The following is a 14,356-nucleotide window of genomic DNA, read 5'->3' on the forward strand; positions in this document are numbered from 1 at the left end:
GAAAATGTACCACCGTATCCTGTGGTATTTCTTCTGGCCAGGGCTGAAGTCGGACGTGGTCAGGTTTTGCCGCACATGTCACGTGTGCCAAATCAGCGGTAAACCGAACCAAACGATTCCTCCCGCCCCACTTCAGCCCATTCCGGTGTTGGGGGAGCCTTTTGGGCACATAATCATGGACTGTGTGGGTCTGCTTCCTAAGACGAATGCTGGACATCAGTACCTACGTTAATACGCGCAACCACTCGTTACCCAGAAGCCATCCCGCTCGAACACTGAAAGCCAAGGCAGTTATTAAAGCGCTCATTAACTTCTTTTCCACATTTGGTTTGCCCAAATTTATTCAAACAGATCAGGGGACAAATTTCATGTCCAAACTTTTTGCACAGGTAATAGCCTCACTGTCCATTAAGCACCGTAAGTCCAGTGCCTATCACCCCCAGTCTTAGGGAGCGCTGGAGCGCTTCCATCAAACATTAAAATCCATGATGAGATTGAGATTGAGAGTGGAAAAGACTGGGATGAAGGGTTGTCGTTCCTTCTCCTAGCGGCCAGGGAAAGTGTGCAGGAGTCTACTGGTTTTAGTCCTGCAGGGTTGGTATTCAGACATTCTGTGCGTGGTCCTCTTTGTTTACTCAGAGAACAGTTATTGTCCGAACCCACTAGTCCCAACTCCAATATGTCCATGTGTTGGATTATGTGAGTAGCGTTAGAGAGAGGCTGCACAAAGCTTGTGAAGCTGCACGCAGCGCACTGACTGCGTCTCAGGGGGCGATGAAAAAGATTTATGACAAAAAATCTATTAAGAGAGAGTTTCAGGTTGGTGACAGGGTGTTAGCCCTGCTCCCCATTCCCAGTTCTGCCCTCCAGGCCAAGTTTTGCGGGCCGTATGTATGTTAAAAAGTAAGTTACACAAATTATGTTGTTGGTACCACAGACCGCAGGAGGAAGACTCGAGTTTGTCATGTAAATATGTTGAAACCATATTTCACCCACAGTGACACTGTTGTTCCCTCCTCTGTCACCCCGTGCACAGTGTCCACGGTCTCATCTGTGCCCATCATTCATCCAGATTACTCCTGTGAAAATGATGGTTTATGTGTGAAGAGCTCCGGCTCTGGTTCGCAGCTGCAAAATTCTGAAGTCCTCAAAGATTTGCCAGTTCATTTGCAGCATTTGAATGATTCGGCGCAGGCAGACATACTTAAGTTGGTCAAAAATAATCCCAGATTGTTCTCAGACACTCCGTCCCGCACCACTGTTCTCAGTCATGATATCGACGTTAGTAATCACTCACCCATGAAACAGCATGCGTACCGAGTCAATCCCACAAAGCGCTCTCTTCTTAAAAAGGAGGTTGATTATTTGTTAGAGAGCGGACTTGCTGTTCCCGGCTCCAGCGCTTGGAGTTCTCTTTGCCTGCTTGTGCCAAAGTCAGATCAAACCCCACGATTTTGCACAGATTTTTATTTTGTCTTGTGTACATTGTACATAAGATTTGTTGTACATAAAATTATTTGATATTGCAAATAAACTGCTCATTGTTCGAGTTACACTTTTTCTCCTGTTGCCTGTATGTTGCACCCTCGCCCCCTAGCCTGGGTTGTAACACACAATTATATTTATTAATTTAGCAAATAAATAAACATTGGGCAATACAAAATAATCTACTGGGGAAGCAACACTGCAAGAAGAGGGCACAGCTGTACCTACACCAGAACCATTGCGATTCCAGTGCCTCTAAACTCATCATACATGAGGAAAGAAACACTACAACAGGCAAACTAGAAAAAAAAAAAAAACAAATGCACACAACACAAAAAGGCCTGATGGCGCCGAGCAGAACACGACTGAGCAGAATATATCTGAGCATAATATGAGCAGTTGCCTTAACCGAAAGAACAAAACAAACCCGGATAAAAACACCGCTTCAACGAAAGGCAAAGCAACGCTTTAACTCACGGAAACAGAAGCTTTAATTAAAGGCAACAAAAGCTTTAACTAAAGGCAACAAAAGCTTTAACTAAAGGCAATAAAAGGCAAGACAACAGTGGCCGTCTGCAACAAAAAAAAAACATGTTAATAACAGACATGACACCAGATTCATAATTAATGTTGTGAAATAAACAAAAAGGGGTTACCTCGGCTGTCCGCAGTGCTACAGCGGCATCGCTTAGTAAGCTCGTCACCCCGACATGTCAATCAATCAATCAATCAATCAATCAATCAAATTTTATTTGTATAGCGCCAAATCATAACCAGGGTTATCTCGAGACACTTTACAGAAAGAGCAGGTCTAGACCGACTCTTTGTTAAGTTATTTAAAGAGAGGCCCAACATCAATCCACCATGAGTAGCACTTAGCAATTCGGCACATTGGCAAGGAAAAACTTCCTTTTAACAGGCAGAAACCTCGAGCAGAACCAGACTCATGTTGAACAGCCATCTGCCTCGACTGGATGGGCCGAAAATGGGATAGAAGGAGATGCAGGATAGAGACAGGCAAAGAGAGCAACAACAACATATGTTCTTGTTACCACAACATATGTCCTTGTTACATGAACAACAACAGACACATACTTATGGTTACAATGCCAATAATAGTGGTAGACTAGGGTGAAGATTGGCTAAATAAATAAATTAGCGAGAGAAGCAGAGTAATGATAAAGGCTGAGGTAATCGTAATTGTAACAGTTGAAGTCAACAGGTCTACTATTAGCATTAGCAGCAACAATAATGATACTATGGGGAAGGCTGATGTTAGTAGTTGTTGCAGTTGAGCAGGTCCACAGCAGCAGGTGGTCTGCAGCAACGATCCTCAGGAACCTTCAAGACAAGGGAGCACAAGAACTCCCGGGAAGATATGTGGTTAGTAATGTTAATGGGACCAGAAAATACAGAGTTAATGAGCTGCATTAATATGACAGATAGAGAGAGAGAGAGAGTCAGAGAGAGAGGGAGAGAGAGAGAGAAAGTCAGAGAGTCAGAGAGAGAGAGAGAGAGAAGCTTGGTATGTCAGATCCCCCCGGCAGTCTAAACCTATAGCAGCATAACTATGGGCTAGTCCAAGCCTGAGCCAGCCCTAACTATAAGCTTTATCAAAGAGGAAAGTTTTAAGTCTACTCTTAAAAGAAGAGAGGGTGTCTGCCTCCCGGACCTTGACTGGTAGATTGTTCCAGAGGAGGGGGGCCTGGTAATTGAAGGCTCTACCTCCAACACTACTCTTAGAGACTTTAGGTACCACAAGCAGGCCTGCATCCTGGGAGCGCAATGTTCTAGAGGGGTAATATGGCACTATGAGCTCTTTAAGATATGTTGGTGCCTGACCATTAAGAGCTTTGTAAGTAAGAAGAAGGATTTTAAATTCTATTCTATATTTTACAGGAAGCCAGTGCAGAGAGGCTAATACAGGAGAGATGTGCTCTCTCTTCCTAGTTCTTGTCAGCACACGTGCTGCAGCATTTTGTACCAGCTGCAGAGTTTTTAGTGACTTATTAGGGCAGCCTGATAGTAACGAGTTACAATAATCCAACCTGGAAGTAACGAATGCATGGACTAGTTTTTCTGCATCGTTTTGAGACAAGATGTGTCTGATTTTTGCTATGTTGCGAAGATGAAAGAAGGCTGTCCTTGATATTTGTTTTATGTGGGAGATGAAGGACATATCCTGATCAAATAGAACTCCCAGATTCCTAACAGTAGTGCTGGATGCCAGGCTGATGCCATCTAGGGCAGCTATATCATTAGAGAAAGAGTCTCTAAGGTGTTTTGGGCCGAGCACAATAACTTCAGTTTTGTCTGAATTAAGTAGCAGAAAGTTTCTAGTCATCCAGATCTTTATGTCCTTAAGGCATGCTTCTAGTTTAGATAGCTGATTGGTTTCATCTGGCTTCATAGATAAGTATAATTGAGTATCATCTGCATAACAATGAAAATTAATGGAGTGTTTCCTCATGATATTACCCAGAGGAAGCATATATAAGGTAAAAAGAATCGGTCCGAGCACAGAACCTTGTGGAACTCCATGACTAACTTTAGTTTGCATAGAGGACACATCATGAACATTAACAAACTGAGATCGATCTGATAGATAAGATTTAAACCAACTTAGTGCAGATCCTGTAATGCCAATTAAATGTTCTAATCTCTGTAACAGGATGTGATGGTCTATCGTGTCGAAAGCGGCACTAAGATCTAACAGGACGAGTACAGAGAGAAGTCCTCTGTCTGAAGCAGTAAGTAGATCATTTGAAACTCGCACAAGGGCTGTCTCAGTGCTATGGTGGACTCTAAATCCTGACTGAAAGTCCTCAAATAAACTGTTGTTATGAAGAAAGTCACATAATTGATTAGCGACTGCTTTCTCAAGGATCTTTGAGATAAAAGGAAGGTTAGATATAGGTCTATAGTTAGCTAAGGTGCCTGAATCTAGGGTAGGCTTTTTAAGAAGTGTTACAGCTAGTTTAAAAGACTGGGGTACATAGCCCGTCGATAAAGACATATTGATCATATCTAGTAAAGAAGTGCTAATTGAGGGAAAGACTTCCTTAAGCAGCTTGGTTGGAATCGGGTCTAAAAGACAGGTTGATGGTTTAGACGAAGATATCAGAGAATTTAGCTCAGGAAGGTCAATTGGAGAAAAACAGTCAAGGTAAACATCAGGTTTTTGAGCAGTTTCCAAAGATACATCTGCACCATTTAATGGCCGGAGGTTACAAATTTTGTCTCTTATCTTTAGGATTTTGTCATTAAAGAAGCTCATGAAATCATCACTGCTGAGGCCTATAGGAATACTTGGCTCAGTGGAGCTGTGACTCTCTGTCAGCCTGGCTACAGTGCTGAAAAGGTACCTGGGATTGTCATAAAACACACGCTCACCGACACAGCAGCGACAGCGACAAGTCAACCGTCGGCCTGGAATAAAGTTAAAATCAAGATCTAAACAGATACAACAGACCGCATGAAACTCAGCACGGCCCATATCTGCCCTGGAAACGGAAGTACTGCAGAGGGTGAGGGGAGCGAAGGCAGGGTATTTTATCCCCAGAAACTGGATGAAGAACATAGGTGATTGGTTCCCCCCCTAACCTGACACACTACGGGGCGTACCCTGCTAATCAGCCAGTTACACGAACACAATAATGCAGCAGTTCTCATTTTATCAATGAGACCAGAGCACTTAGGAAAGGAGGTGGAGTAGCTACTTTGTTTAATAATGTGTATCAGTGCAAACAGCTGTCATATGGAAAGTTTGACTCCTTTGCTAATATTGTAGGACAGGAGGAACTCAACTGAAGAGCAACATTTACAGGACGCCTAAGTACAATGCACATGTTTTTGATGATTTCACCAAACTCATGTCTACTGTGTGTATTGACTTTGATTGTGTTGTGATAGTGGGTGACTTTAATATACATATTTAAACCCAGAGGATGCAAACACTAAAGAATTTTTGCATATCCTGGAAAGTTTTAGACTTTCTCAGCATGTAACCCGTTCAACGCACAGTAAGGGACATAGGTCTACACATTTCTGAGGTAGAAGTGAAAGATGTTGCTCTTTCAGATCATTACTGTGATCTACTGTGACTATCTCTGCTGACACCTGCAAAATCAAAACAGAGGTAATCAGAAATCCCTACATTAATGAAAACACCTGTGCATTATTCAAGCAGGCTTTCACACCCACACCAGCTCTGCTTTCAGTTCTTGTCAATCACCTTTCAATTCTTTCAGTTCTAGAGTTACGAGTGTTATTGATAACATTGCCCCCATGAAGACCTAAGTTGTGTCTGGTAAGAAAAAGAAACTCTGGAGGAATGCCACACTGGTTAAAGCTCAAAAGACAGTGTAGACCAAACTCAAGGTTCATTATGACATTTAGAAAGAGAAACTTTGTATATACAACCTCGAACTGAAACGTGCATGTCAGTCCTTTTTCTCTGAATCTATTAATAAGAATAAGAATAATGCACGCACATATTTGATATTGCTGACAGACTGACAAACACCTCAGCATCAATCCCCATGAACCCTTATCCACCAAGTCATGTAATGACTTTCCACCTTTTTACTGAGAAAATTCTGACAATAAGACAAACAGTCTCAAAGAACATTTGGGGAAAAATTGTTATGTCACCTGTGCCTCCATATACTCCTGAACAATTTCATCTCCTAGACTGTACATCTTATACAGAGACAGTTCATCGCCTTAGGACAACTACCTGCTGCCTGGACACTCTGCCAGCTAACTTTAAAACTTTTTTCCCCAGCCTAGTGCCTGATGTACTACACATTATCAACCCTTCTCTTCAGTCAGGCCTTTTTCCAGGAGCCCTAAAGGCTGCTGTCATTAAACCACTCCTAAAAAAGTCCAACCTGGATGCCTCAGTAATAAATAACAATAGACCAATATCAAACTTACCCTTTCTAGGAAAGATAATTGAAAAGGTTGTTTTTCAGCAATTTTACATTTTCTTGGCCCAAAACAGTCTTAACATTTTTCAGACGGGATTTCGACCACACCACAGCACTGAGACTGCACTTGTTAAAGTCTTTACTTGATCTCAGTGCTGCTTTTGACACAGTCGACCACAGCATACTGCTCAATAGACTGAAAAGGTGGATGGGACTCTCCGGTACTGTGTCGAGTTGGTTCAGATTATACTTGCATGACAGGGACTATTTTGTGTCCTTTGATAATTATGAATCTGACCAAAGAAAAATAACGTGGTGTGCCACAAGGATCCATCCTTGGGCCCCTTCTTTTCAATATCCACATGCTGCCGCTTGCTCAGATTTTGGAATTACATAACATCTCCTACCATGCTTATGCAGATGACACACAACTGTATATATCGGTGTCATCACACAACAGTCCCTTACACTCACTGAATAAGTGTATTGAAGGAATCAGTGAGTGGATGTGCCAGAATGTCCTACAGCTAAATAAAGAGAAGACTGAAATAATTGTCTTCGGCCCTAAAGAAGAAAGGTTAAAAGTCAGTGCTTACCTTGACTCCATGACACTAAAACCGACAAATCAAGCCAGAAATCCTGGTGTAATTATGGAATTTTAACAGCCACAAAAAGACAGTCACAAAATCAGCCTATTGCCATCTTAAAAATATATCCATCTTAAACTTGTTCATGCTTTTATTTTTACTAGGCTAGGTTGCAGCTGCAGCTCATCCAGAATGTTGCAGCTCATCCAGAATGCTGCTGCCAGAGTCCTCACCAGCACCAAGAAAGTAGAACACATTACACCAGTCCTCAGATCCCTACACTGGCTTCCTGTGAGTCAAATAATAGATTTTAAAATCCTACTCCTGGTATATAAACACTAAACGGTCTTGGGTCCAGTTACCTGTCAGACATGCTAGTAAGTTACGAGGCATCCAGGCCCCTCACGTCCTCTAGGACTCTAGCACTGTTCCCAGAACCAGAACCAAGCAGGATGAGGCGTGATTTTGCTATGTGTGCTGAGCAGATTACACATCAGTCATCGTTCAATACCATTGAGAATACCCCAACACCTACAATGAAAGAAAATTAAACAAGATTAGACAAAGATGAGACAATTGTCTGTGAATCAAAGTACACTTTCAAAGACTCTATGCTGGTTAAGTGGTTATAATGTGAATATATTTTGTTTTTTGTACTGCTGCACTCCAGAACTTCTTTTTTAAATTTTTACTTAATTCTTTAAAGGGATAGTTCGGATTTTTTGACCCCCAGTGGTATGATATACATGCCAGTAGTGTAGCAGATGCAAAGCTATTTGCTCACTCACCGAGTCCCGTGGTCGGACTTCTGTCCGGTTCCGAACGTAAAAAAAGTAGTTCCGGTGAGATGCCAGGGTCATGAAACCAAAAAGTTTTACCCTAAAAAAACAATACGGAGGCAAAGGTGATCCATTTTCAACACAAAACCACCCTCCGCGGATTTCATATACCGCGCCATTTTTTTGGCACTATTTTCTCTCTCGAACAATCCAGTATCACTATGCCTGCGGCAGGCCGGTCTCTCAGGTAAGCCGACCTAACAGCTGTTTCACGTTGATTCTGACCCATTCACGTAAGTAGTAAACATGTCAGACTATGAAAGTGATGAAGAAGATTTACCTTTTACTACGGATCCAAAGGGATATCTGTATGAAGCTGAATATACGGATGGTGAACTTCGTCAGATGGACATAGAACGGGCAGAGAGAGAAAGGAGAGAGACAGAAGCTGTGCAAGCAGATGAGGGGCCCGCTGAAACGAGAGATAAACTGCATGAAAACTGGTGGTGCACCTGTGGGAAGTGCCAGCCAATGCCCACCGAGTTGGAGAGCTACTGCTGTCGGGAATGGGAGCTGGTCATGCCGCAGTTGCAAGATCTCTCAATCTCAGAGGAAGCCAGCGCATCTGCTTCTACCTGTATCACAAACCACCAGGACTTTCTGGCACTCCTGAAGGCTGGCGTTTTGCAGACCTTTTTCCACATACCCAAAATTAACTGGAAGAGGTGTCCCAGGCCAGCTGGACCCGACGGACAGCTGTCTTTAGAGTAAGTGTTGTTATGATCATCTCTTATGACAACAATCATGGAATTCATTAGTATCCATGAGGGTATTTGTGGAGGCTGAGTCTTAGGTGGTGAATATTTACTACACTGTTATAGAATATTGATATAGAATATTATACAGTTGTGTTGGCTTGTGTGTCTTTGTGATTATGATATAATAGAATATAATATTATAATGTAACTTATTGTTCTGTTATACAATATGAATTGATCACTAAGTAGGCTATATAATTCTAATACTAACCACAATTTCCCAGTTTGGGGATAAATAAAGTACTATATCTATCTATACTACAACTCAACTCAACTCAACCTGTCAACCATAAATACGTCTTACATATGCTTGTAACTGACCATTTAGTATTTTACATACAGTATGCTCGGACTAAACATGTTATGTTATTTTACAGACAGTACAGGCTGGTTGGCTATCGGATCGTGCTTGAATGGGCCCTAAAAGGAGAACAGCTGGGAAAAGGCAATAGGAGAGTTCTTCCTTCATGTGTGGTGGACACCATAAGACAGACATATCCATCACCAAATGGACAATATGTAGGCTTCAAAGGGTCAAAGAGCACTGGGTTTGTTTTAGTTGTGTTGAAATCTGATTTGGCAAGTTCATTTTTAAAAGTTGAGTGTTACCCTGAAAGACGCATGTTTCCTTTTTCTTTAAAATATATTTAATTTGATTTTTAAGAAACACACAAATTGAAAGCACCTACCTATATATTTTCAATTGTTAAAAAATAATTTTCAGGCATTGTGAACCAAATGTAAGCCTGGAAGACTAATGGTTGGACAAAAAAATGTTTGTAAATAAAATTGCAGACGAAAATGAAGAATATAACTTTTTACATCTCTGAGTTTCAAACATTCTCTCCCATAACTGTATAACTATAGTGCACGCTGCTTTTGTACAAAAGTACACAATTATTAAAAAACAAATATATAAATATATATAATTTCTATATGTATAAACATATATAAATAAGCAGCATCCAAATGGGCAATTTGTTATTCACAAACAACAACTGAAGTGAGACGTCTCTGACAGAAGAGAGCAGCAAAACTTTGGTTTGGGCCTACTTTCTGTGGACTAAAAAGTCTCAAACAGGCCCCTATTTGCCTCGAAATCGTGTTGCATGTTGTGCCACCAGATCATCCTTGTCCGGCTTTGGAGTTGGAGCTATATTGGCCGGTATGTTGACAGGAGGATGGATGTGGAACTGCTTATCTCCAAGCTTGATGTTCTTGTCAAGTCGCTGTTGGATGACACGATGCACCAAGTCTTTCCTGAAACTCTGAGAGGTTGGCACATAGAGCTTCCTTGCAACCCATTGACTTGATTGCTTGGAGTGAAACACATTGTATTTTTCTTTCCCTGGGGGAATAAAAATAACCATCAGTTGGAAGTTAGTACAACTGATAACTGACTAGATGTAATCCAAGTCCATTATACAAAAAAAAAACATACAAATTGAAGCTACCTTTTTTGCTTCATCTTTCATGCTTACCAGCCTGAGTAGTATCCTGCTGACGGCCAACATTGTGGTTGTGGTCAATAACACTCAGTTGCATTCGTGCCTGCATGGTGGTGTATTGGAAGTGCCTCCTCTTCTCAGCGTACTTCAGCATAGCGCTGTGGAAAACCTCAAGATCCCCTGAAACAACAGATTTTATTTAGACATTTGTCATGCACATTTCTATAACAGCCTCACACATAACATTTCAAAGCCTCCAAAATCTTTTAGTTTTATACAGGACATTTGCTAATCAATTGTTGGCTCGAAGACCAGGCAACATAATCTGTGTTTTCTCCTGCAGTGTATGTGACATTTCTCTGACATGTCCTTCTCTGATTGAAGCATTGGAATGTTTGGAAATGATTCCAGCTGTTAGCTTTTTAGTCTCGATGTCACTGGGAGAGCTCATTGTTTTGGGAATAAATACGTCAGGCACGGTCCACATAATATTCATAAGCTTATTCCAACTTACCAGTGTGCTTGAATAAAGTAATTTGACTCAGGTCTGTCAAGAGATTCTTATGAAGAACAACAGAAGTGCATACCTTTTAAAACAATGATTGTACGGAATATTATAAGATAGAATGTAACTTGTTTATACACATATGCAAATATGTTTATACTTCTACACACACACAAACACACGTTAGTATTACCTAGTTTCTCTTACCTGGGGTGTGGGCACCGCCGTGCTCTTCAAGATATGCATTTTCTTCTGTCCTGGGCGTGGAGGGACATAATCTTCTTCGGTGAAGTGCGCACTGCAAACGCAAAGTTTTTTTACCCTCATCGCCTTGGTGTATGCTCAACCCGACTGCAACAAGCCAAAGTTCTCGTAGGGCACGATCCTCGGGAAAACGATGAAATACGTGCAGTGGAATATTTTTGTTACTGCAGCCTGGAAAATCATGAATTCGCACCATTTTGACTAGTATCTCCTCTGTGACAACAAACGTCCTCTGCCAAGTTACAATTCCAGCGTGTTCTCTCCAAAACAGCTGATGGATCACGTCACCTGAGAGACCGGCCTGCCGCAGGCGTAGTGATACTGGATTGTTCGCGAGAGAAAATAGTGCCAAAAAAGGCGCGGTATATGAAATCCGCGGAGGGTGGTTTTGTGTTGAAAATGGATCACCTTTGCCTCCGTGTTGTTTTTTTAGGGTAAAACTTTTTGGTTTCATGACCCTGGCATCTCACCGGAACTACTTTTTTTACGTTCGGAACCGGACAGAAGTCCGACCACGGGACTCGGTGAGTGAGCAAATAGCTTTGCATCTGCTACACTACTGGCATGTATATCATACAACTGGGGGTCAAACAATCCGAACTATCCCTTTAACTTAACACCCTCCGACGTAAAGTCATTTCGGCCGCTTGTATCGGCGATCTTATTCTTTCGGTCACTACCCAAAGCTCATGACCATAGGTGAGGGTTGGAACGTAGATCGACTAGTAAATCAAAAGCTTTGCCTTCAGCCTCAGCTCTCTCTTCACCACAACGGTCCAGTACAACGCCCACATTACTGCTAATGCTGCACCGATCTGCCTGTCAATCTCACGATCCTTTTTACTGTCGCTCGTGAACAAGACCCCAAGATACTTAAACTCCTTCACTTGAAAAGGACCTGGGCACATTCTTTTCTTTGTTTGAATGGGTTGAAGATGCCAGGGGTTGGCCTGATGCAGACAGAACCTTAATGCTGCAGTGTGTGTTCACAGTTAAGGCACAGGAGGCAAGACAGCTTCAGCGGCTGAAGTCTTGGCAGATGAGTATGTTTTGACAAATTCTGGTGGCTCAGAATGGTGCAGGTGTTTAAATGGTGTGAAAAAAGAAGAAGTTTAGTGCAGGCAAGTTTGATGGGGCTAATCAGGGTTCTCAGGCCAATGTCAGAAGTGTGCCAGGCACAGATGGGAAATTTGATCCAGGTAAAGTGTGTCATTCGTGTAAAAACAAAGGTCATTGTGGGGAGTGTCCAATTTCCAAGTCAGAACAAAGGTCCAATGTTTATGTGAAGCTTACTGGTTTTGTGGCTACGGTGACAACAGCGCAGTCAGTTGTCATGTGGTGTCTGAAAGATCTCCAGAAGTGTCATCACAGGAGGCATATTGTAAATCATGCCATACATGTCAGCTGACTGGCAAGCCCAGAGACATGAGACGTCCTTGTCCTTTCCGATGAAGCGTCACGTGCTGCGACGTCCGTTTGTGATGATGGCTTCAGCTGATCACAGCTGGATCAGCTGTCAGTCTGCTTTAACAGCTGTTTGTGTCCACACACATGTGAACTGTATTAATTCTAATAAAACACACAGTAACAGTGTTACCTCTCTGTAACCTGTTACCTGTGTAACAAACACCTGCACATGAAGAACAGGCTGCAGTCTGTGTTCCTGCTGCAGAGCCAGACGGACATTTCTTACCAGCACTATGGCTGCTTCCCAAGTCTCTTATTTGATAGCTCCTCGCTCCTCGCTCCTCGCTCCTCGCCCGAACCGGAAGTAGTTCCGGAGCCGCCATATTGAGGACCGTCTCAAAGCTCTTATCGCTGCTCGGAGGAGCGAGGAGCGAGGAGAGAGGAGGGAGTTCCGAGGAGCGATAAGCGAGGATACACGAGAGCAGCCTCCACGGAAGTCTTTTACTGGCCGACACGCCCCCTTTCTACAGATCAGTTAGTGATTGGACGCTGCAGCAGATCGGACTGATGTGAAACTTCACAACATCACCGGAGTTTCATACCGCAGAGAGGAAGAAGCGGACCTTAAAACAGACTTTACAGGGCGCCTTGAAACCGACTATAAACAACGTCGGTATAATGAGTTGGTATCTGACAAGCTGAGATCGTTTAGAACGAAATATTGATCATAACTTGTCGAAAATATATAAAATGCAGTGAATAACTGCAGATTTGATTTGTTTTCTGAGTCAACATCTGAGTAAAAATGAGTTGTCTAAAAATCAAAAGTAGCAAAAACAGATTCATTTCTATTAAATTGAATCTAAAGAAATACCTCTCGTCATGATCAGTTATTCCCCTGCTAACTTTTATTACAGATGAATGAATGAATTCAGAGGGAGCAGGAGAGTCTCTCTGTCAGCAGGTAACACTTTTTACGTGTGAGAGTGATCATCAGTGAGGTCAGCGTGACGTGATTTCTATTTATCCTGAAACTTAAAGCCTAATCAATAATGTTCATAGTTCATGAACAGACAGTTTTTGGGCTTATTAAATAATTAATTCAGATCAGATGATCAGTGATAAAAAATGTAAATAATGAACAAATAATATAAAGACACAGTGCTGGTAAGAAATGTCCGTATGGCTCTGCAGCAGGAACACAGACTGCAGCCTGTTCTTCATGTGCAGGTGTTTGTTACACAGGTAACAGCATACATAGAGGAAACACTGTTACTGTGTGTTTTATTAGAATTAATACAGTGCACATGTGCACACACAACAGCTGTTAAAGCAGACTGACAGCTGATCCAGCGGTGATCAGCTGACACGATCATCACAAACAGACGTCGCAGCACGTGACGCTTCATCGAAGGACGTCTCATGTCTCTTAAAAAACATTCCCTCGTTTCCTCTCTCCTCTCTTGGTTTCCTCGCGTCTCTCCATGCATCTCTGGTGGGAGGGACTAAGACGCAAGTGAACGACGCAAGTGAAGGGAACATGGATGCAATTTAAGAGACTTGGGAAGCAGCCAATGTCTTCATATTATTTGTTCATTATTTAAATTTTTGATCACAGATAATCTGATCTGAATTAATTATTTAGTCCAAGTCCAAATACTGTCTGTTCATGAACAATGAAAATGATTTATTAGGCTCAAAGTTTCAGGGTAAATAGAAATCACGTCACGCTGATCAAACCCGACCTCACTGATGATAAGCCTCACACATAAAAAGTGTTACCTGCTGACAGAGAGACTCTCCTGCTCCCTCTGAATTCATTCATTCATCTGTAAGGGAAATAACTGATCATGACAAGAGGTATTTTTTTTAGATTAAATTTAATAGAAATGAATCTGTTTTTGCTATTTTTGATTTTTAGACAACTTATTTTTACTCAGATGTTGACTCAGAAAACAAATCAAATCTGCAGTTTATTTATAATTTATAGTTATTAACCGCATTTTATATATTTTACGACAAGTTAAGATCAATATTTCGTTCTTCTTCGGATCACAGCTTGTCAAATACCAACTTATTATACCGACGTTGTTTATAGTCGGTTTCAAGGCGCCCTGTAAAGTCAGTTTATA

At 41.8% G+C, this 14,356-nt stretch overlaps 1 protein-coding gene across 1 annotated transcript; it reads right to left on the reverse strand.

The window, feature by feature from the left end:
- Positions 1–3,082: 3,082 nt before the first annotated feature.
- On the reverse strand, positions 3,083–3,979 carry LOC138611390 (uncharacterized; the record flags this gene model as incomplete). The annotated part of the gene is made up of 1 exon (XM_069684470.1): positions 3,083–3,979. A coding segment is annotated over one exon (897 nt), but the record flags the coding sequence as incomplete, so codon positions are not given.
- Positions 3,980–14,356: the final 10,377 nt, after the last annotated feature.

Source organism: Semicossyphus pulcher, unplaced genomic scaffold (assembly GCF_022749685.1).
Source record: "Semicossyphus pulcher isolate SPU_LCO1_2020_fin unplaced genomic scaffold, fSemPul1.0.p SCAF_11, whole genome shotgun sequence".
In the NCBI taxonomy this organism is placed as follows: domain Eukaryota; kingdom Metazoa; phylum Chordata; class Actinopteri; order Labriformes; family Labridae; genus Semicossyphus; species Semicossyphus pulcher.